The sequence below is a fragment of the Brienomyrus brachyistius genome, chromosome 10 (assembly GCF_023856365.1).
Source record: "Brienomyrus brachyistius isolate T26 chromosome 10, BBRACH_0.4, whole genome shotgun sequence".
NCBI classification, from domain to species: Eukaryota; Metazoa; Chordata; class Actinopteri; order Osteoglossiformes; family Mormyridae; genus Brienomyrus; species Brienomyrus brachyistius.
Window position 1 is genome coordinate 16,820,349 of NC_064542.1, and position 23,319 is coordinate 16,843,667.

General features: G+C 39.7%; 2 protein-coding genes across 5 annotated transcripts in view; both read right to left on the minus strand.

Annotated features, from left to right (window-relative positions):
* Positions 1 to 583: 583 nt before the first annotated feature.
* Positions 584 to 19,904, minus strand: il13ra1 (interleukin 13 receptor, alpha 1). Its single transcript, XM_049027437.1, has 10 exons — positions 19,632 to 19,904; positions 18,161 to 18,303; positions 14,114 to 14,261; positions 10,018 to 10,120; positions 9,354 to 9,544; positions 5,996 to 6,135; positions 4,761 to 4,896; positions 4,214 to 4,313; positions 2,014 to 2,089; positions 584 to 1,702 (listed from the first exon to the last, which is right to left on the minus strand). The coding sequence occupies exons 1-10, from the start codon at positions 19,717 to 19,719 to the stop codon at positions 1,628 to 1,630; spliced, it is 1,200 nt and encodes a 399-aa protein (XP_048883394.1). The 5' UTR covers positions 19,720 to 19,904; the 3' UTR covers positions 584 to 1,627.
* A 220-nt stretch (positions 19,905 to 20,124) lies between these two features.
* The window catches only part of dock11 (dedicator of cytokinesis 11), a 64,125-nt gene continuing 60,930 nt past the window's right edge, over positions 20,125 to 23,319 (minus strand). For 2 of the 4 annotated variants that reach the window (XM_049027434.1, XM_049027433.1), the window contains one exon: positions 20,125 to 21,846. In XM_049027434.1, coding sequence (XP_048883391.1) covers positions 21,757 to 21,846 — 90 coding nt within the window. In that variant the 3' untranslated portion in view covers positions 20,125 to 21,756. Of the gene's footprint in view, positions 21,847 to 22,168; positions 22,195 to 23,319 lie in introns of all 4 variants that reach the window. The other 2 variants (XR_007400287.1, XM_049027436.1) reach the window with 2 other exon arrangements.

Here is a 23,319-nt window from a genome sequence, read left to right on the forward strand (position 1 = left end):
ATGTCGTCGTGGGGTTTCCTCCGGGTACTCCGGTTTCCCCCCACAGTCCAAAAACATGCTGAGGCTGATTGGACTTGCTAAATTGCCCATAGGAGTGACTGGTGTGTGAGTGTGCCCTGCGATGGGCTGGCCCCCCATCCTGCGTTATTCCCTGCCTCATGTCCATTGCTTCCGGGATAGGCTCCAGACCTCCCGCGACCCAGTAGGATAAGCGGTTTGGGAAATGGATGGATGAAAATCCTAAAATGGTTTAAAATATCAAGTAATATAACAAGGCAAAATAAGTAAATGAAATGGCCTGGTTAACCTGAATTGAATTGCTTTTTAATAGTTATTTTATAAAGGGTACCAGTGAGCCCGGATTCTGTACCGGGAAACACAGGATGAAATCTTGCCAGTCCATTAAAGTGCACACAAGGGAAATTCCAGAGAAGTTCACTAAAACAATTTTTTGGCTTTTTTTGGGTGGGTTGGGGTCAGAGTCTTTGGGTGTAAGGCTGGGAATAACCCAGGATGGGGGGCCAATCCATCACAGATTTCAGGCATACCCTAAACTAAATTTAACATAAGTTAACAACAATACTAGGTTTTAAGACATTTTTATTGTGAGACTCACATCCAATCAAAAGCAAACATCTAACCCAAGAACCTAATACATAGCGAGAATTAAAATGTCTACAGCGGGGAAAATAAGTATTGAACGTGTCAACATTTTTCTCAGTAAATATATTTCTAATGGGGCTACTGACATGAAATTTAATGCAGATGTAGGTAACAATCCAAGTAATCCACACATACAAAAACATCAAAACAAATAAATCCATAAATTATGTGTTAGAAATATTAGAAACATATTTACTAAGGAAAATGTTGATGCATTCAAGACTTATTTTCCCCACTGTATGTATAAAATAAATACCCATTTTAACTAAATCCTATAGCTGTTTACATGATGTTACACACAGTCGATTTCTATCCGATTATTGTCAGAAAGCAGCATGTGCAGGTTTTACACCAATAACAACTTCAGAAGTCCCCATGCCTAAATCTTGGGTTGTAGTTTTGCACATTTTACACAGAGAAATTATGTGATTTTTAAAACTCATTTTTTTTTATTACACAATATAAACATGTACTAACATGCAGATAAGAGGCAAAACTCACACTAAGTTCATATTTCAATATTGATATTTACAGATTTTAAAGCCTGGTTTCGTACAGTGGTAAATACATGATGGGTGAAGTTGGGTCTGTGGATCACAAGAGTCAGTTTCTGAGTCGGATTCATCCTGTCTGACTTTAATGAGGTAAGACTAGTCCTTATGTGTTACAGCAGGTTAGACAAAGTACCACGTCTTTACAAAATTATCCCTAGTATGTGAGCCTCTGTGGATTTGTTTATATGTTTGGGTGGGAGCGAGGTTAGCCTGTGTGTATAATGAAGTCCTTTTCTTCTCTTCCTTTGGAAAGTCATGGGCACTATACACTATACAAGACGCACAGAAACAGCCGCGAAGGTTCATAGTGTCTTTGTCAGCCGGCCGGTTCATCCATGTGCACGGTACGCTCTGCCTTCGGCAAAATGGCTGCCCTAAGTGACTCCTCTCCTGGATCCCCATGGTTTGGTTCACAATTGCAGAGGCTCCTTCAGGATTTTTACCTTTGAATAGTCATCCTCAGGTGGAATGAAGAGATCTGGGAACTATGAGAGGAGCAATAAGAATTTGACATTCCAGTGATCCAAACAGAAAGCCAATATGTCTGGGATGACAGAGTGCATTATCGTTTGCAGTATACAATGACTTCTAAAACTTTTCTCCCTCACTGCTGCATTAAGGTCAACTACCCAAATAATCCTCAAGCCCTTAATTAGCTTCTCCTTGAGGGTTCCTTTTGGAAACCTTTTCCTAATATATCACATGTGGTTTACAATAATGCAGCAGACAAGAGAACTCAGAGATGTTCTCTGAACCCTCATGGCAGAAGCAGAAATGGTGGAGGCTTAATCTTTACCATTGTCTTCTCACTTTTCCACGGTATCTTGATAATTCTAGGATTAGGAATCTCTGGCAGGATCAGCTTCCGGAGTCTACATGAGGAAGTAAAAGGTAGATTAGAAGGTGGACAGGGCACAGTATTATCAAACTGCGATCACTTCTTGTTATGCAGGACAGCAGCCAGAAACTATGTTAAGGAACCACAATAGATACAAGCAAAATTGAGCTACAGCCAGATCAGTGGCTGACAATTCTAACTTGGATCAGCCAGGAGTTCGAGCTGAAGAAGTGCCTCTGTCATGCCCTTAAAATGGATACCTAAATTGTATGATATTCCATAATTTTGTATTGATTCAATTCATTTCATACAGCACCTTTCACATTCAGGAGTGTTGGTAAAATGACTGCTTTATATACCAGTAACTTGCTTTTTAAAAGAAGATCAGAGTTTTCAAAGACTCTCCTACGAAGCTTTGCAAAGACCCCACCAGCACAGCAGATACGGAAGCATATCTCATGGTCGATGTCTGCTCTTGAGGAGAGGTCGCTTCCCAAATAGGGAAAATTATCCACGGTCTCTAGACATTCACCATCAATTGTTATTGTTGGTGGGGATGTAGAATGGTCTGGTGGAGGCTGATGGAGAACCTTTGTATTTTTGGTGTTCATGGTCAGGCTGAGAAGTCTGTAGAGAGGAGTGTGCTGATGGATTATCCCAACAGGTGGCCACCTGTGCGTGGCTTCTTTTAACATGGGGAGAGAGGGGCACAGACAGCCACCACACGGTCCTTGACAGAGACAAACCTATTATCAACGGCATGGACTCTAAGACAGTTGAAGGTCCCTCTCTACTGCAACCTCCTTCCACCTTCATAGCCGTTGTTGTGATCCACCTGCATGCCTGGATACAATCCTCCGCCTGCTCCACTGTTGAGGTCTTTCTTGAGTCGCGCTTTGTCTGGGACCTCCCCCTCAACCTTACCGCCAAGGGTGACCCTACCGGGAGCGTGGCTCCCGACGGTATTGCTCTAGGGATCTCTGGCACATGCAAACCTCTCCAGCACGACAAGGTGGTGACTCTCCGGAAAGGGCATATTCATTACCAGTAGTACCGCGCATTGCGACGTATTAATGCATTCCATAACTCTGAACTTGAAAATGTCCAACTTCATTCTTCAAAAACTACCACAGAACAGCTGAACGGAATGGATTCGTTATATAAATTTACACAAGCGAATGCTAATTCTGCTAGTGTTTGATTACACAACATAGCTAACATAACACTGCAATTCTCACAGATGTGTTAGAAAATTAGGAAATTAGCATAGTAAATCATGATGTACACCGTGTGAACAGTAAACCGTCTCTTCAGTTTTACGTTGCAGTCACTCCTGTCAATGCCTTTACTGAGCTGACCCTTCTGCAGTGGAAAACCAAAGCAAGCTGGAACCCCACATTGAAACTACTCTCTCCTCACAGTACAGCTCGGGTATGTTTCAGTTCTTGCATGTCAGTGGAAAAGCACCATATAATTCACAAATAAGACCAAAAAACCATTGCCAATCATGTGTATGCTGTAAAATATCAGAAACTGTGAGAGTAATGCTCAGTATCCCATGTAAACCTTTTACTTTGAAGTGTCTTTGAAACTTGTAAGATAATATTTAATTCAGAGGCCTGACAGGCCCTTTGTTTAAAATGGAAAAGTTGAGTTATAAACTCCCTTTACAGTAAAAAAAGTAGAACAGTAAAAGAGGCAAAATTGTCTTTGAAGTATAGCACTATTACAAGCACAAAGGACAATACAATGCATTCTATTGTAAAAAAAGAGGGGTAACTCTAACTTGGTAAATATGAGACAGCAAAGTACAAAAAGACCAGATATTCCTGAGAGATGATCGTTGCTACCAGAGGCTTAATCCAACAGGAAGGGTCATGGCAGAGGAGCTAATGCTTGTGACTGCTTCCACATGTGGTTAGGAAGTAAAGCAGCCCTGGTTTGAAGCAGACCAGTTGCTTTGGAGATAATTTTGTTGAGACAGGATGCCCAATCAGCAAATAAGAAAAATGTTTTGACTATTTCTGCATGCCAAATATAGCCTAAATGTGCTCTGCCCTAATCCGATTCCAAGAACACAAGACAACATGACTGCATTTCAGGCACTCATGAGACTCCAATGCGGCTCATGTCTCTTTTTCAGTCCAAGAGCACTTACTTCTTAATGAAGATGAGGCAAATGATCGTAGCAATTGTGAACAGGACAGGAATGATGATAACAATAACATGCGGAAACCAGTTCGGTGACTGGGGCTGACCTGAAGGGGAAAACCAGAGGCAGAAAGATCCTCTTTCAGTAACACATTCAAAATCCTCAACATGATATTGTTATCTTGGAATTCATATCTGTTTTATATCTGCGGTGTTAGAAACTAATTCGGTATTTTTAATATAATAATATATGGCTCAAACATTCTTATTAAGCAAAGTCTGAAAGTATTAATATTCACACAAATTTATACCCTGAATTATATATATTTTTTTATATAAAAAATAAAAAACAGTCTAGTCCCGTGGACATAAAACATAGCCACATTCTGAAATGACTTGTGTTTTTTTATATTCCCAAAGAACACTGAAAAAAATTCAGAGATATATTTTACATGTTTTAATATTTTGTATGCAATTTATTAGCAAAGGAGCATTTGCAATGTTGGTGCTAGTGGAGAATCACTGTGGGTTTATGGCCAGCCGGAAGATGTTACCATAGTGTTTCTCCAAACTCCAGTCCGTCTCTCCTGTTCCACATCTGCCTGAGTAGATGGCCTTCACCTGCACCACATACTCATACCGCTGGTCATAGGTCAGCTTGCCATTGGTTGTCCTGATAAGATCACTCATCTGCCAACAGGTAGCACAGCATTTAATGAACCTGATCAAAAATCAGCAATATCAGTAAAACAAAAACAAAAACCTATATGGATCCTAATTTGGCAACATAAAATTACCTTTGAAAAACTACAACCCCAAAAAACCCCACTTATTGACAGCAAAAGTAAGTTGTACGTAGTTAGTTAGCATGGGATAGTCGTCACAGCATCCAGGGTGTACCCCAGCCTTGTTCCCTGAGTAACCCCTGCATCTCTGACTATGATAAGTGGAAAGAATAGATACTTAGCATTAAGGAAGAATAACAAACTAAATAAACTACATTAAAAAATGAAAGGTGACATAATAATTAGCAGCACAAACATATGATTGTGTGATTGGCGTGGCAATAACCAGGTCTTGAACCTTAATCACCACAATACAAGGCCGTTGGGTATAGATGATAGTCATATGTCCCTACAATACTGTGGGAGAACCATTTGTGTTTAGGGGGGCGGGGGGGGGGGGGGGGGGGGGTTGGGGCTAATTTGGTCCCTACCAATATTTAGACCAAACCTATACCCTTGTCACAATGGCATAATTTACCTGGACATGTCAATCAAATATAGACTCTGGGAAATAAGGGAATTATCTCTGTCTGGACATTTAATAGGTGGTGTCATCTAATATCACATATTTGCTTCAAGGTATCTATAGCACAAAGTATCTCTTGTTCACCACTCATCCATCCATTTTTCAAACCGTATATCCTTCTGGGTCGCAGGGGGTCCAGCGCCTCCCGGAAGCTACGGACACGAGGCGGCTCTCGTTCACCATGTCTATCTATATCCTATAAATCATTTATCCTTTCCTTCTTTTTCTATTCACCTGGTACTTGTTCTGCCTATGATGGAAGTTCTGTATCAGAGCAAAGTTTGATGATTCTGCCGTGCCACTATCCATTATTTACTTTACTTTGTATTTCTTTAGCAAATGCTTTTATCTAACGTGATATACGGTATTTTTTATTTGACTTAGGATAGCTGGTGATAGGTATCCCCATGCCAATGTTTCCAAATCCTACACTTTCAGTATAAACACCCCCTCTTGCTACCCTCTCCTCTGCACTCACCTTCCAGTCCCCGGACTCATTGGTCTTGTACCGGTAGATGTAGTCCCAACATTCTGCATTGAACAGACCAGGGTCTTTCCATGTCAATTTCAGGAAGCTATCTTCATGGAAAATATCCAGTTGCAGCGGTGGGGGCTTCACTGTTGGAGGATAAAAGGGGGCGGCTTATTATTATTTATCCAACAACTTAAAAAGGTACAAAAAAAGTACAATGAATGATAATTAATGATAAATAATGTAAGTTCACTTAGTAGCAAGCATATAAAATTATGAATGACCCTATTATTATTATCATTATTGTGATTATTAGTAGTAGTAGCAGTACGTGTCCTGGCAAGAACTGACATCCTGTATTTGGTAAGCAGCTGGAAGATCTACAGATTTAAAATTTTACTTAGCATTAGGTAATGTAGGCATCATGCAATCCTAAAATATTTTGAAAAAGAAAGCACATATTCTATTACTTCTACAGTTTTCCATATTAGGGCATACATAACAATCGTCTGGATCACAGCGACTCCTGGTATCAGATAAAAATAGCTTCTGATAATAGACGACATGTAACACATTTCACTATATAATTCTTTATTCAACAAAGAGGAGCCTATAAGCTGAAGCCCAAAAGTAAATCCACCCAAAATCTTTTCAAAGAAGTTAAAGATGTTAATTAGTATCCAGGTGCTGCTAATCAAATATACTTAGTCATGAGGGAACGTGACCATCTCAATGAAACGCAGAACTTTTGGCAGTCTTGTGGCATGAGGCATTCATGACTGGGTTTAAAACCAGGCAATGCAAAGACCTGGGTGGACAGGAGAATGATCTATCTCTCTGAAAATAACTCTGCAGCGTGGCATAGGTTGCAAAGCTACATCATGACAAACCTCAGTTCCTTTGGAAAAACAATTATACTGTGCAGAAGATATGAGTACAAGCATCCTGACGATATCTTCTGCGCAGTGATACGACTGGTGTGTGGAGTTCAATAGAAGAAAATATTTCCTACATTAAACTGCTGACTACCAAGTCTGTGGTCATGATTTCTGGGAAGATACATCGCTGTTGAATTTTTCAAATGTATTTTTATGGCGATTTAATAGCCACAGAAAGAATGTCATTCACTCCCATTATTTTCAAGAGAAGCCCAACATTTCTGTGGCTAATATCACAACAACTTAGATGGATAGATAACCCTAAAGTCCCTCTAAAACATATCTTTTTTTAGTTTTGGGGTGAACTGCACCTTTAATACCCAAGTATTCTTGAGGCAAAGGTACCCCCATCTGGCTAACAGCTAAAGCATGGCTGAAATTGGGTCATAGGGCAACACAAGCACACGAGCAAATACAGTGGAACCTTGGAACTCGAATGCCTCTTAACTCGACCAACTCAGACATTGAATGGGTCAAATTTTTTTCGACTTGTACCTCGACCGAAATCTTGGAACTCGACCGCTCCAAGAAGTTTCTATAAAGTTTCTATAAACTTGTTTGGTTTGAGATGAGTTCAATTCTGCCAATACGGACCTTGAATGGGTCAAGTGAGAAAAATTTCGACTGAAAACTCGAAACACAACAAAACAAAACAGACTTGCTAAAACTTGTATGGACCAAGCCGCGTCTCTGATGGGTTGAAACAAGCAGACCAACCTACTGAAATGCTTATGCCTATGAATCGCTTTCAGTCTCACAGTACCTCTTAACTGAGTTAGATGTGCGAAAGCTGTGTTTGCTGTGTTTGGGGTGACTGTTTTGTGTTTTATAAAGGTGAAGTGATTAGTTATTGTTCACACACCACAGCACATAGTGCATAAAAACGAAATGTGTCCTCTGTGTTTAACCCATAGAATATGTGACATCGTGACATAGCAGGGGGCAGTGCATATTTGAGATACGTTCTGAACAGCCGTTCATAACTTGAAATGTTTGTAAGTCGTTATTCCGCATCATTTTAAGGGTATACGCAAGTACAAAGAACTAGGATGCTGGGAGTACGCACGCTACACTGCTGCGCGGCGTCATACTAGTCATACTAGGTGGAATTGGCGTTGATGTTGTGAACAGGAAATGGGAGCCCAAAGAACACAATTTGGACTTACAGTCCTTTTCCTTTGTATGTCTGAAAGTTCGTAAGCTGAAAGTTCGTAAGCTGAAAGTTCGTAAGTAGAGGAGCGTCTGAGTCTGAGGAACTTATAAAGGAAATTATAGCAAGACTAGAAGGTGGTGCACATGTGTTTATTGCTTTTTTATGTGCGCTTCTTCATTTGTGTATTACTTTTTATTGATTGTGAGTGCTTTTTTTATCATTAGTTAGGTAGGTAGATATGTTAAAATAGGCAATCATTTGGGGGGTTGGAATGGATAAAATTCATGAACATTATTTCTTATGAAAAATAATGATGAAAATTTCTTAGGAAATTTGTCTTGGAACTCGACCAAATCGCAACTCAACTCTGTAACAAATTTAGGTTGTGTTCCAAGGTACCACTGTATACAAATGAATGTTTTCCTCTTTTTTAAGAAAGAATCAAGCCAAGGACAGATCAACCACACTGAAAAGCTGCAGCAAGAAAACAAGAGTACAATAATGAATTCATTGAAACGTCCATGAACTGTAGCAATGCTGTAAGGAACAATGGGCCAATACTCCAACAAAATGAAAGTAGACTCATGATTACTTCAAGCTATATCTGTTAAAGGCAGATCTACCAAATACTAAATCATGTAGTGTATCTACATACCTTCTGCATGATGCCTTATTTGTTGTTAATTTAATTATGACATAGTGAAATTTGTTGTATTTTGTTTGTCTCCAGAGGTTAGATTTACAGTTTCATGACCTGGCAAAGATTATTTTCAGGGGCCTTGATATATAATACTATACAACATTTTCACATGTGTACAAGGACCCAGACCCTGACTCCTGAGCCCACAACCCATTCCTGAGCCTTTTCAGTTACAAGCCCTAATTTGGTTTCTTGTATATTTTTATCCATTCTGATGTCAAAATGGCTGCCAGTTGTTTTTGTATCTTCCCACTTTTTTGTCAACTAATCTCCATTCCTATGCTTAAATTAGCCATTGTTTCTTCTACCATCCAAATTTCATGTGGTTTTGGTTACCTGGAGTATGTATTATATACTGAATATTGACAGATTATTCAAAAACGTCCTGATTTGCAAACAAACTATTTTCAGTTTGGCTGACTGACAAAACAACTTTTGTTAAATAATTCAGCACAAATTGATATTTTATGTTCGAAAATGGACAGAAGAGCCTGGTATGTAAATGTTACAAGAATGTCGAATGTAATAAGTGCGAGTTATCATCTTGTAAACAGCAGACACCGGGGACATTACCATTGTACATAGGCATCCTTTGGAAGTAGTTATTCATTGCGGAAGTGCCCTGAGTGCCACTGAAGTCAAAGTAGACTGTTTCTTTCACATTATAGTGGCTGAGGAACTTTCCACTTAGGTGACAGCCCATCTTCACACCTTGTTCAAATAGGTACAACTTGCAGGGCTCAGGCGCCGGCTGGCCTTCATACCTGTGACATCAAAACAACTACAGTCTTTACCTGCATGGAATATCCCGAAAATACCCTTTGCTAAGTAATCAATATAACAGCTGTTCTAACTATCCCTGGAACATCTGCAGGCATGTAAAAGGCCAATCAGGCACTCACACACAAAGATGCAGGCTCCAGGAATCCCTTACATCCTCCAGTCTCCAGTTCTTTCTGGCATTAGTATTGCCTTTACCTAACATTCCCTTCACCTGTCAGCATTTAACCAGCATTCCCAGCAAAATGTACAGGCCGTAAGCTCATCCCCCTATTGTGCATTCTAAAGTTGCTTTGAATTTCTCCTCAGGGGGTACATTTTATAAATATGAATACATACATTTTTGTGCAAATATCATTTGTAAATACATTGACTGATGATTTGGTGGTTGTCTATGAAAATGCCTTGTTAAGAAGTGGCATGGCAGTTCCTGAGGTTAGTTAGACATAGGACTCACCAGTAGAAGAGCTGAAGATCTTCTGTCTGTTTCACTGTTTTCCATGTGCAGTTCATAGCTTCAGATGCATACTGAATACATTCAAAGTTCTGTATCAATTCTTCTGTAGCCAACAAAAAAATAAACAAAGAGTTGTCAAAAATAATCAGGGAGATAATTTTTTTTGAGACTGGAAAAAGTTATCTTTTGTTAACTTAAATACTGACAAATTGCAAATTCAGCCTAATGCCCCACGTACTATCCAAAGTTAATATTTCTTTTCAATGAATTTCATTTCACCTTTAAATGAATTCAAAATTCCGACATAACACATACAGTTAAATAATTATTTGAACCCATGCTGAATTCTCAAGTTGACCTATTAATGAAGAAATGAGAAGTGTATAATTTTTAAGGTAAAATAAAATTTTTATTTTAACAGCAAAAGATAGATTATCAGCAAAACAAGCAAGAAAATATCTTTATGTAACAGTTACAAACCAAATTGCCATTTATCTAGGGAAATAAGTATTTAATCCCTTGGAACACATGCTTCAGAACTTGGTGGAATAACCATTGTTTGGAAGCACAGCTGTCAGAGGTTTCTTGTAGTTGGTCACTAGTTTTGCATGCAGGTCAGCAAGAATATGCCATGAATTAAGTTTATGATATTGAATGAAATGTGTGACCATGCCCCAGTCAGTGAAAGTGTGTTCCCCACCCCAAGACCGCAGAGGGTTGACTTTAGCCTTAATTATTGTGCCATATATCTTAAGGATCAACAGCATTTTAGAATACTCAGCCTTCTTAGAGAAAGTGGATTAGGTGCTCAAAATGGTACAGACTCTATGATAGTACAGACTCCGTGCAAATGGTTCACAAACAACGATCTTACTGAGAGATGTCATTACTTACACAGGGAAAGGAGGAGATACCTAGAGAGGTATGACTAGGATGAATGGTTTAAAACTAGGGCTGTAATGGTACATGTATTTCTTATGTATGATTCGGTACATTATTTTTGGTTAGGTAAACACAATGAAACAAACAAATGTGTTAGTGCTGTTCTAACATTCCACGATCTTCTTTCTAAGAGAATAAAGTAATTGACGCGAGACTTCTTATAGCTTGCAAACTCTTTAGTATGTAAACGTACCACAGTACAAACTTAAAAGTTCTTCCAATATTAAGACAATATCTTTGTAGCCACGGTCAAAGACTACTGCAGCACTACTGGTACTTTACGACACTTAACTCGTGACGTCAGACAGTTCTTCATATCCGGCAAACAATATTAAACTGAAATTCCACATTACAAATAAACAGTCACTCCCTTAAACTTTCTATAATATCATACATTACTAATAAACAACACCATATACTCTTACCTATACTATGGCTCTAACAAAATTTATTTATTGGCCCAGGCAATTCAATATCGAAAACAGTATGCTAATTGTGGCTCTATTATACCCTGTCTTGTTGGACACACATCCAACATGGTAGCTCATTTGAGACACCATCATCTGAATGCAGGAATGACTGGAGCAAGGGAGAAACCACCTCTGCAATTCAGTCCTACTGTGGCATTTAAGGGACTCTTGCCAGGAAATTCAGATCGAACTTGAATTCAAAACCACAGTTCATACTGATCTGTAAATTTTATGCAATATTACATGCCTAATCAAAACCTGTTGAATTGTCATTGGTCTTTTGGGCAATGGATTCTCTTCAACAAACCCTATGTAAGGAGAAGTAGTGATGATGTCCCAATGTTCCTATTTGATCATTTGAATACAGACAGTGTTAGCAATTCATGATCATGGGGGAAGTCAGGGAGAGAATGGGGGTTGGCACCACTAGGATGATAAGGAAGTAATTTAATTACAATCGTCAGAAACTCTTCCTGGAGTGTGAGGCTTCTCACACTCCAGGAGGTCACCCTTTATGCAATATGCAAATTCACTCAACACCTACACACAGAACCGTGTTGGGGAGGGTTGTTTGGGGTATAAAGGGGGGTGAAGAACTGTCCTTAATTTGAGCTGCCTTTCAGAACCCGGTGTATGTCTACACTATATAACATTATATTATTTTTACTGTTCAATAAACCACCGGTTTGGTGAAATGAGATTCTGCTGAAGTGGATTCCCTACACCCATATTCAATCACAATGATGTTTATACATGGAGTCAAAGCACCCTAGACCAAAAGTCAAGGATCGACTTTGTAGCCATGTCTTCTAAATTTAGCCTGTGTGAAGCTGCGGTGAGGATCAGTGAAGAACTATCCACAGAGAACCACGTGGTGGTGAGTGGGACTTGGGATAGACCAGAATGACCCAGACCAGCAGTCAAGGTCTGCTGGAAATTTCTGGCTGAAGCTTCTGTGCAACATAAATTCAACCACACCTCCAGCATGTCAAGTGAGATTGTGAACACTGACCCTGAATGTTACATGTTCGAGGCTTCAGTTGTTTAAGTGTCTGCAAAGGACTGTGCCAGAAATAAGTGCCTTCATTGTAGTCCTTGTAGCAACCCAGGAGCTTTGGTGAAATAAGTGGTCAAGTTGAAGCAGAGGGCTTTCAGGGTAAAGCTTTCAAGGGCATTTCCTGAGTATGTTCCAGCTAGCCGTAGCTGGAAGGCCATCTAGTACAGGGGGCTTGAAGTGACATTCGTGCTAATTGCAGGTGATGTTGTGCTTTTAGTCTCATCCAACCGAAACCTTCAGCACATAACTGAACTCCATGCCAAGAGTGATGGAATAGGGATGAAAATCAGCACCTCCTAATCTGAGGTCATGGCATCCTCTCAGAGAACAATTTGATCCTTTCAAGTGGAGGGAAGCGGATTCTGCCCTTAATGAAATATGATGCGTTCCATTTGCCCTCGGAACTTGGATTCCGAGTTTTGAAGCTGGAAGCGATGACATGTGCGCTCCCGTTTCTCGGAGATCCGAGAAATATCTTGGAGCAGCACAGAGGATCCCGAGTTCAGAATCCAAGATGGCTGCGCCCCTTTATCAACAGAAGTGAAAGTTGTAGTTTTATACTGTTTAAGCACTACTTCTCATTTGTGGCTCAGTAAATCTGTCGCACACACCATACCGTCCAACTTATCTGTAGACGTGTTGCTATTTATACGATAGTTTTATACGAAAAGCACTGCGCGTAATGTGTTATCAACTGATATTCCTGCCAATGGCTAACAATTAAATCGGGCTAGAATTGGATTATAGTTTGGATCGAGTTGTCAGGCTAAGCAAATAATCTTGCTTTTTCATATGGGTCCATGGTATTGCTACTTCTGCGGCAAATGGAACGCATCCGACTCGGTTTTCCCCGAGTTTTTAGTGGATGTGTCGTAATCTCGGAATCCGAAAATTTGGATCCCAAGGCAAATGGAACGCACCAATAGTACCTCATAATCTCATCCATGAGTGAAGGTAAGAGCAAATGTAGGATGATCATGAGCTGAGGCTGAAAGAATAGAGACACTTTATTAATCCCTGTGCAGAAACTCTCTTTCCCTCCATCATGCTTCCCATATTGGTAAGAGCAATCTTGGGGCATCGCAGTGAAGGGGCAGCCACCTTGCGGCACCCAGGGAGCTGAGGGTTAGGAGCCTGATCAAGGACCCATAGACATGTGACTATTCTGCCAAGGCCTGAACTGCTGACTTTCAAATCACAGGCACAGAGGTTTAACCTGCTGAGCCACGCAATGCAGGGTTCCTGGAACCACAATAACAAGGTGAGGAATTTGTAGAATTGGAAAGACGCCCAGCTCAAGTTAGAGTCTGTGGCTGAGGTCACTACAGGCCATACCAGGAAAAGTAATGGGAAGATGAGATGAAATGTCTGTGTGCCTGCATTTTCACCCTAAAATTCCAGTGGAAAACATACACACCATAAACACCAGTCTGTGTTTTTTTCCCACACGATTTTGTTACATTTTAACTGAAAGAAGGAAGAGGTAAATTCAAGAAATACAATTCATGTGCCAGGCATGACACAGGTTTTGGGTGGGGCCCGTATTTACATACACTGTCACGCAAACACGCAGTGCCTTAGCCAATTTGCACAATCGCTTATCACCTTTTCCATTTTATGTTTTTACCTTTGGGAGCCAGAATACCCCGAGTTACAGATTTGCTCTCCATGTGAGACCCATTGATGCACTTGGCTTTCACTCTGTACATCACTCCGGACTCCAGGCTAGGACATCTTTTAATAAATAGGTCATTGGTTGTTCTTGTTTCGTAATTCTGCAAAAAAAAAAAAAATAAAAAAAAATCACAATGTACAGTGGTTAAAAGGCACAAATATGGACAGGACAGCAGACATTATGTTTTGCATTATCGGGAGGTTTTCGACCACTATGTCAAGGCAAATGAGAAAGATAAAAAAACAAGTTTTTATGTGATTCATAAATATTGTTAAGTTTTCACGAATACAATTTTTGGCAAATTATGCCAGCAGATTATTTAAAGGTTGGAGGGTCCCTTTTGGGCCCCCTTTGACCCCAGTCCCCCTCGCCCCCCTACAGTCGACAGCACTGCTGTTAACCATTAATAAACTTGGGTGGCATCTAGGAGATCTCATGAGATAAAGATAATATGCATTTCACTAAAGAAAATATGTTTAAGCGGCATAGACATTAAAATTTTATTACCATGAGGAAATACAAATTATTTTATTATATATACATAAACAGCATCATTATAATAAATACAGTGAGCTATCATGCCCTCGCTATATCGAGGATTTTTCCCCAACTCATCACAGTTCTCTGCATATCGCGTACCTTGTTTGTGGTCTGATTGTTGTAAGCAAACATTTGTGGACTTTTCGTTTTGTTTTAAGCCCTAAGAGTTAAGGCTTAAACTATAAAAAATGTACATTTATATGGTCTTCCTATATAGTGGATTTTCACCTATAGCTTTTAAAGCGTGTGGGAGGGGTATTTTAAGGCTTAAACTATAAAAAAAAATTTCTGTATATGGTCTTTCTATATCATATATATATTATATATATATATAATATTATATATAATATATATAATATTTGATATGAAGAATGTTGAAGACTATTCATTATAGCAGCTGAGTGATTATCATTTTACCTTCACACCACTGGGGGCTGAATCCCAGCCCTTACTCCGTGTGCAAAGATTTCATGTTTCATGGTTTTTCTTTGGGGTTTCCATCTGGCAATCCAGTCCAAAAACAGTTAGGTAAACTGTTATTTCTAAGCTGGCCTTGTCATAGACTGACATGCCATACAAGGTGTTCCTTGCCTTGTGTGCTGTGCATCATAGTTCAGCCTCCAGGCTCTCCCCGGCCTTGTATGAAATACGTGGTTTAGAAGATTGATGAATTATCATTTATTCTCATCTAATGGCACATTATTGGCACGTCAAAATTTCACACTAAATTGCAGAGCAATCTATTGCACCTATTCAGAGTGAAATCGATGTTTTCTGCACAAAACCACAGCACAGCAAACTGAAGTGAATGAACATAAGCCACAATAGGTGTAAGAAGCTTAATGCCATATTCTGGCCTCCCGCACTGAGAAAAGTTTTTCTTTTTGCTTTAACATCTAGTTTCTATATATAAAATATTTAAAACATATATTTTATAAATGCCCCGTGACCCAGTAGGATAAGCGGTTTGGAAAATGGATGGATGGATGGATTTTGTAAATGGTAGACTCTATGAGGTAAACTGAAACCAATGTAAATATGACATTTAGATTATTTGTTGACCCAGACTGCACTTCCTGGAATAGTCTCCAGTTTCTTCCAGCTTTTTATTATGTCATTATTTGTGGTGTTTTATTTAATTTAAACACCAAAAATGATACAATAACAAAGAGACACTTGTAAAACAACCCATTATGTGTTGACACTGAACAGAAACAGCCAGCACATAAACATCTTGCATTGTTCACCTCCCTAGTCCAACGCATTTAGCCTGGAAAACAGGAAATATATCATGGGTAGGGAGCACATCCCTGATTAACTTGTGGTTCTATATGTTAGACCTAATTAGGGTTTTAAACATAGTGAATCAAAATAAAGGCAGAGGAAAATAAGAAGTGCTTCAGAAAAAAAACCATTACAAAGCAGATAAATGCTTCATAAATATTTCATTGGCATCCATTAGAACAGTGTATTTCAACCATTTTTGAGCCACAGCACATTTTTTACATTGAAAAAAATCCCATGGCACACAGCCAACCAAAAATGTTACTAAATGACACTCTGTAGCCTAATAATGACAAAATAGTCTCTCAGTTTATTTATACTCACTCAGTGTGAAACCTGAGCCTGTTTGGAGGAACACAAAGCTGATATTCTGGCAGGAATTGAAGACAGACAGACACACAAAGCTGTTCCTCAACAGCTCTCAGTCTCTCTCTGTTTTTAGTTTTTATACGAGTCAGGCTTGAAAAGCTCAGCTCACACAGATATGTCGTGGAAAATGGGAGTAGAGTGACCCCCCGACTATCGTGGAAGTTACGTTCCACACCCATCAGCGATAGGTAAAAATCCACGATTTTTAGACTGTATAAACAAACATTTTTAAAATATAATTTAAGCCTTAAAATACCCCTCCCACACACTTTAAACACCTGTAAACTTATGGCCTGCCATAATAATAATAATAATAATAATAATAATAATAATATGTAATGTATACGTATATGATTCCATTTTAACGATGGCTTTATTCTGAGGAGTTGCCACCCTCTTTCCTGTTTGACTAAAGGAAAGTGATGCAGTGGCTCATTTCATTCTTTTCATCGTACAACAACTCTTTCCCATTTTAGATGCGCTTTTGTGGCATTCAATTGAATGCTAATGCTGCCACTCTGCAGTTGTTTGATAATCAGTGGGCAGGGGCGTTGCTAGTGATTTTGGACCCCATAAAGGCATATCATATTGTGCCCCACGGTCCAGACCAACCCAGTTATTTTCCAAATAGATGCCCGGTCACCTAGGGGCCCTTGGAATCGTCCTAACTTTCCCCCGACTTTAAATAATCGAATGCACCCTTACGGCGCCCCTGTCAGTGGTGAATTCCGCCTGCTGTGGCGTCATGCGCATACCCTTTAGAGCAGGAGAAGCGTAAAAACAGCAGATAAGACGGCGACGATCTGGAAGTATTTTCTGCCTTTAACAAGCAGTATCACAGCTATTTGCAATCTTTGTAAAAACAAAATTTTGCAACTGTGCAGGACAACGCAGGTAATGTGAAAAAAGCAATGGATGATTTAGGGGTCGCTAGCTTGGGTTGTTTTACACATTGTGATGCATGAGGGGGCTGCCATCGCAACAAAAAGTGACGCTGCTGCCAGTGGGAGAATGATTTTAAGTATTCACCACTTGCATATATATATATATATATATATATATATATATATATATATATATATATATATATATATATATATTAAAGTAAAGAGAACTCATATTGGATTCTGTATCGTATTGAGTCGGATTGGAACTGAAAAGATGTGGATCAGCACATCTCTAATAAAAACATTTTAAACAAATTTAATTACAACTCCACAAAATAAATAAAGCAAATGTAATTCTCTGAAAACCTCATCCACTTTTTTTCCTTCCAGCAGTATTCTGACTGGTTACTGAGAGCAGGATGCAGGTTAGCCTGAAGCCTATTCCAGACAGGGAACACCCTGCATTGGACAGCAGTCTGGTGCCAGGCACACAGCTACTCATACACGCACAATTACACACCAATAACACATCTGAGACGTCACCTAACTGCCATAAATCCAGAGGAAACCAGTGAGAACATGAGATAACAAGCAACTGTAGGCTAATCAGTTTAACTAGCATTACTGGGAAAATAATGGAAGCTATAATCCAAGTGAAAATGCTAGATTACCTGGATGCAAATAACATTCTGAGGGATAGCCAACACAGACACACACACACGTATATAATTAATTCAAACGGATCGCACAATTTGACATACATTCTCTGTGATTGTTTTTAATTTCTCATATTCAATAGCAATATTGAAATTCACAACGACTTCTAATGATCTAATGAGACTATATGATTTATTCTGTTCTGATACATTCGCACCAATCGCACCGACTGTATCGAAGGTCCCAGAACGCGCGAACTCACCTGGCCGACTTTCTCTACCACCTCGTAGTGTACCGCACACTTGTTGCTGTTGTTTAGGCCCTCCGGTGGACTCCACGAAAGACGCAGACAGAAATTGTGATTCGTTCTTTCCAAGGATAAGTTACGCGGAGGTGGAAGCATACCTGTTAACAAGCAATGAGTCAATGTCGGTGCCAACGCTCCCTTTACCGTACCCATGATTGTTTCCTATTCCCATTAAAAATCCAGATCCGCTCCACATTCTACTCGAAACTCTCTTAACAGTAAATTCATTAACACTTAAGGACGTTCAGTTCAATTGTAATTGTAAAATACTGCGTGACAATATGTATCTATGTATCTACTTGGGATCTTGATTTAATTAGTGACTGGGCCGATACCTGGCAGATGAAATTTAACGTCGATAAATGTAAGGTACTCCATCTAGGGAGCAGAAATATAAAGTACAGGTATTTCATGGGTGTCACTGAAATAAAGGTAGCTGATCATGAGAAAGACCTTGGTGTGTATGTTGATGCTTCCATGTCCCATTCTCGCCAGTGTGGGGAAGCAATAAAAAAGGCCAATAGGATGTTGGGGTATATCTCCAGGTGTGTGGAGTTTAAGTCAAGGGAGGTAATGCTAAGATTATACAATTCCTTGGTGAGACCTCACCTAGAATATTGTGTGCAGGTTTGGTCACCATATCTTAAAAAGGACATTGTGGCCTTAGAAAAGGTGCAGCGTAGGGCCACAAAAATGATTCCTGGTCTTAGAGGAATGTCATACGAGGAACGGTTACTTGAGCTAAATCTGTTCAGTCTCAAGCAAAGGAGATTGAGGGGGGACATGATCCAGGTATATAAGATTCTAACAGGTTTGGATGCTGTTCAACCAAATAGTTACTTCAGCATTAGTTTAAATATACAAACTCGTGGCCATAGGTGGAAATTAGCGGGAGAACATTTCAAGCTGGATTTAAGGAAGCACTTCTTTACGCAGCGTGTAGTCAGAGTATGGAATAGCCTTCCTGATAATGTAGTGCAAGCTGAATCCTTGGGTTCCTTTAAATCAGAGCTAGATAAGATTTTAACGACTCTGAGCTATTAGTTTAGTTCTCCCCAAGCGAGCTTGATGGGCCGAATGGCCTCCTCTCGTTTGTATAGTTCTTATGTTCTTATTTTCAGTTGCGCTCACTTATTAGTTACCGTTGTAAAAGTAACTCCCATGTTGAGACAACTGAAAAAAATACATTGTTATCATAAAACATTCACAAAAATTGTGAATTGGAAAATATTAAAAAAGTGGGATTGGGAAATTATTTTGCTGTAAGGTTCGCTGACGTCACTATCAGGAATTTGAACTGGATTACTTCACAGCATTATACAGCACAGCCTTCTGTAGCGAGTAAACTTTAATGAAAAAAGCGATCAACGCTCAATACAGCGATTTCGAATAAATAAAATAGAATAATAAGAATGGTAGCACCTACCCGTTTTATTGGTCTCGGAGGCAAAAGCCATCCAAAAGTTCAAGATCAGAAACAATTCCCGATGCATACTGAAAGATTCCCGACCCATCTGTTATGCTTGGGGAGTCCCGACCTCGCAGTTTGAATGCTCTGAATGCCCTGTCTTGCTTTGCTAACCAAAAACGAAACGCTGCCTAAAAGACAGGACTAAGGAAACCATTTAACGCTTGAGTGTTTTAAGTACGAATAAGCTTCTCACGGCAACTGAACACAAGGAAGGACGAACGGGGCGGGTTCACCTCCCACATCATCCACCAGAGCTGTTCGTGTAGTTACTGACTCTTAACTCTTTATGTGTCACTTCCTCGACTAAGGCAAATGCGAGAGTAGCATTAATAAACGTCTGACTGCTGGAAGTAAAATAAAAATATGAATATTAATGTGATTGAGATGATAAACTAGGTACGAGAAAGGCAATTCAAATTTGTATAGATATATTGATGAAATAACGCCCTTTATTTAGACACTATTTTTTTATTAACGAGGAGGTCAGCTCAAGTACAACGCAAATAATAACATAATGGGAAATGCTTTTTAGCAGCAGTAGGGCAAGATAATTGGTCATTAAAAAAATGTACAGCTTGTTTTTTATAATATAAATCTGCATATTCTGTTTATTCAGTGCAGAAAAATACTGTATAACAGCATGTGACACACACTGCTACCCCGTGGCATCAGAGATGTGCATAAATGGACAGAAGGCATGATGGCACCAAAACTCTTAAACAGACAGGAAATATTATCTTTCTATATATGGTAGTGGGCAGGGTGTAAATCACATTCCCACAATACCCAGTACAAGCAGGACAGTTTCATGTCATGTTGCACCAAACTTGTTAGCATCAGATTAATATGACGCAGCTGTGTACATGTTTCCAGAAAAGCCAAAACCACTAATGTCTTTTTCTTGTGAATTTTCTTGCAGTATTTCAATGACCTGGATTTTGAGTAAGACAGGAAATATTCTGGACAAACCAGTCCTTAACAAAATTCAAGGTATATTTGATAAAATATAAAACTCAAATGTCTTTTAGAGGCATATAAAGAACCATTTTGATATATGTAACTATGCCATCACTGTTCATATATAGACATATATTAAATAGGTAATAACTGATTTTTTTAAGCACTGTCATTAAAACAAAAATAAGGATATAAAAAAGGAAAATAAAAGACAATGACAAATAATTAGAAAAAAAAATATACAACAATTTGAGTGGCCCTGTACAGCCAGCGAGGGATCTGGGAGGAGCCAGCTGGCAGGCGGCCTGCAGGGTCCCTGGGCCCCTGCCCAAGTGCCGAGCTCAGTTAGAGTGGGCCTATGAAAAAGTGCATCATTAACGGCAATTACGGGCAAGATAAGCTGTGCCGCATAGTGCCTTGCAGAAACAGAAGTACCACATAACCACACCCATCCCCTTTGCCCAGAGACGCAGTCATGTGACCACTTGTGGATTCCTGGTTCTGAGCTTCTCCCCTGCCCGCTGCAGGTGAATGATAATGGCAGGCGGAGACTGGCAGCTATATCTGATGGATGGCTTGCTCAACAGGGCTGTCGCAACTGTGCTGCTGTTTCTGGTTTATCGTGTGTGCTCAGGAAGTGGGGGGGGCAGTGAGCAAGAGAGGAGCCCTTCCTGAACACCCAACTGTCCTTTTATACTGGCATTATATGGGCATTCCAGAAACACAAATCCTGCAGCCACTCTCCCTTTTGTTGTCCAAAGGAATGATAATAATAACCTAGAAGAACGCATTGTCCTCTCAGTGAACCACTGAGTTGCAGTTAGTGGTCCATCAACCCCTTACAGGATTTGTCCTTGATGTCTCAATCGTGTGGAGAAAATTAGGGACAGCTTCCATGACACCTCCAAGTGTTCTTTAAGGTTAGAGGTAGGCAGCAGATCTGAACTGTACTCTGGGAAGTGATCAGAGAGGAGCCGGGGAAGAGAGTGCATCGGGGTGAGGCGTGTACCCGGGAAAGATGGACTGATCATGCTGGGAACTTCACCATGAGTCACTAACCAGAAACATGAGGGTTATCACTCCACTGCATTTGTAGAACTCAGAGAGGGACAGAGGAGGGGGGCTAGCTGAGGTCAGTGGAGGTCCCACTGATTACTCGGAAAACATGCATGGAGTTCTGCAGAAGAGAATGCATCATGTCCTCCTGGAAGATCTGCAGAGAACAGAGAATAAATACATTATGGATTCAACTAGGAAAATGAGCTGCAACAACGCGGTCATGCAAACCAAAAATGAAAGATAAGCGAACAAACTCAAAATTGCAAAATGTAACTGAGAAAGACCAAACACTGAAAGAGCACCAGACAAGTTAAATAATACAGACAAAAGATGACCCGACACACGGCAGACACAGCAGCAACAGGGACGTGGGCATCCCTGCATTTCATGCAGTTGCAAGAGAAAAATATGGAAAGCTAAGCAGAGACCTTCTCATCTTCTCAAGATCATGCATACGGTTATTTTGTTTATATTACCCCACACTTCTTTACATCAGAACAATCTGACGGCATGTTAGGGTGGAAAAAAAGGGCAGCAGAGTCAGCAAGTTGTGGTCAGGTGCACCATCCAACAAACGTTTATTCACGATTTTTACCCTCATATTTTAATATCAAGTTCAGTGATTGGCAGCTGCAAAAAGTGCATTTTAAGACATAAACACACGCTCATTTAAAATTATATATCAAACATAAATCACTAGGCAACTATGCAAGTGAAAATACAATTATGACAATTCTTAATGGACCACCTTGAGCTCCGAGAACAACATCAATGTTTCTTGGCTTAGATTACAGTGCTAGGAATCCTACTGGTGTGACGTACCACATACTGTAATTCTTACAATGCTTCACAAAAGTTGAATGCCCTAAGAAAAATGTCATTCGCCATTCCACACCAGAACTCTCCACCACAGGAAGCAAGTTCTGTATGTAGGTTCTTTTAGTTCTGATTATCATTTTAGTCTCTGTGGAAAATGATGGAATAATGGGGCCGATTTAATTATTATTTAAACACAGGCCATCTAAAACCATCTAATGCAAAGCTTTTTACACATGAACCACCTCAGAATGTATTACGCCGTCTGCGTACATTATGATTGATCATCAAGAACATTTTACTGGGTAAAAGCTTCTGTTATTTTCTCTCCATGCAAGTGTTTGCTGCATTATGGGATGTTGCAGAGAAATTTCATCACTCTCTCTTTTTACGTTTTTAGATGCTTAGCTAGTTTGAACTTCTTTTCGTATCTCTTTGGACATTGTGTGGTCCTGTTCATTTTGCATGCTAACGATATCACTGATACGTCGTCACGTGGCACCATTTATAGGCCTTGGGACAAGAGCACTGTCCTGGACCCGATAGTGATAATATGGATGCACCCATACCAGGGAGTATACGTTTGAGTATATATGAATGTCAGACTGGAACACATCTCCCCTCTTACAAGATGAGGACCAAAATGCTGGCAAATAACCAGTGAATAGTACTTAGACGTATTCTCAGCCAACTTGGTCCAGTTTGAATCTTGTCTAATATCTTTTCAGTAATATCAGCAATGACATGAAATAAGTACACAACGGAGCTACGTTGATTTGTATAAAATATTCAAGTTAGCTACTAATGTAAG

What these genes read in the sequence shown, in the direction of transcription:
- il13ra1 (XM_049027437.1), bottom strand. Translation starts at nt 19,719, where the DNA reads ATGGGTCGGGAATCTTTCAGTATGCATCGGGAATTGTTTCTGATCTTG. An exon ending in TGGTAGAGAAAGTCGGCCAG is followed by an intron (nt 14,262 to 18,160) that starts GTGAGTTCGCGC and finishes TTTTTTTTGCAG; the next exon opens with AATTACGAAACAAGAACAAC. An exon ending in GAGTTTGGAGAAACACTATG is followed by an intron (nt 4,314 to 4,760) that starts GTAACATCTTCC and finishes TTTCCCCTTCAG; the next exon opens with GTCAGCCCCAGTCACCGAAC.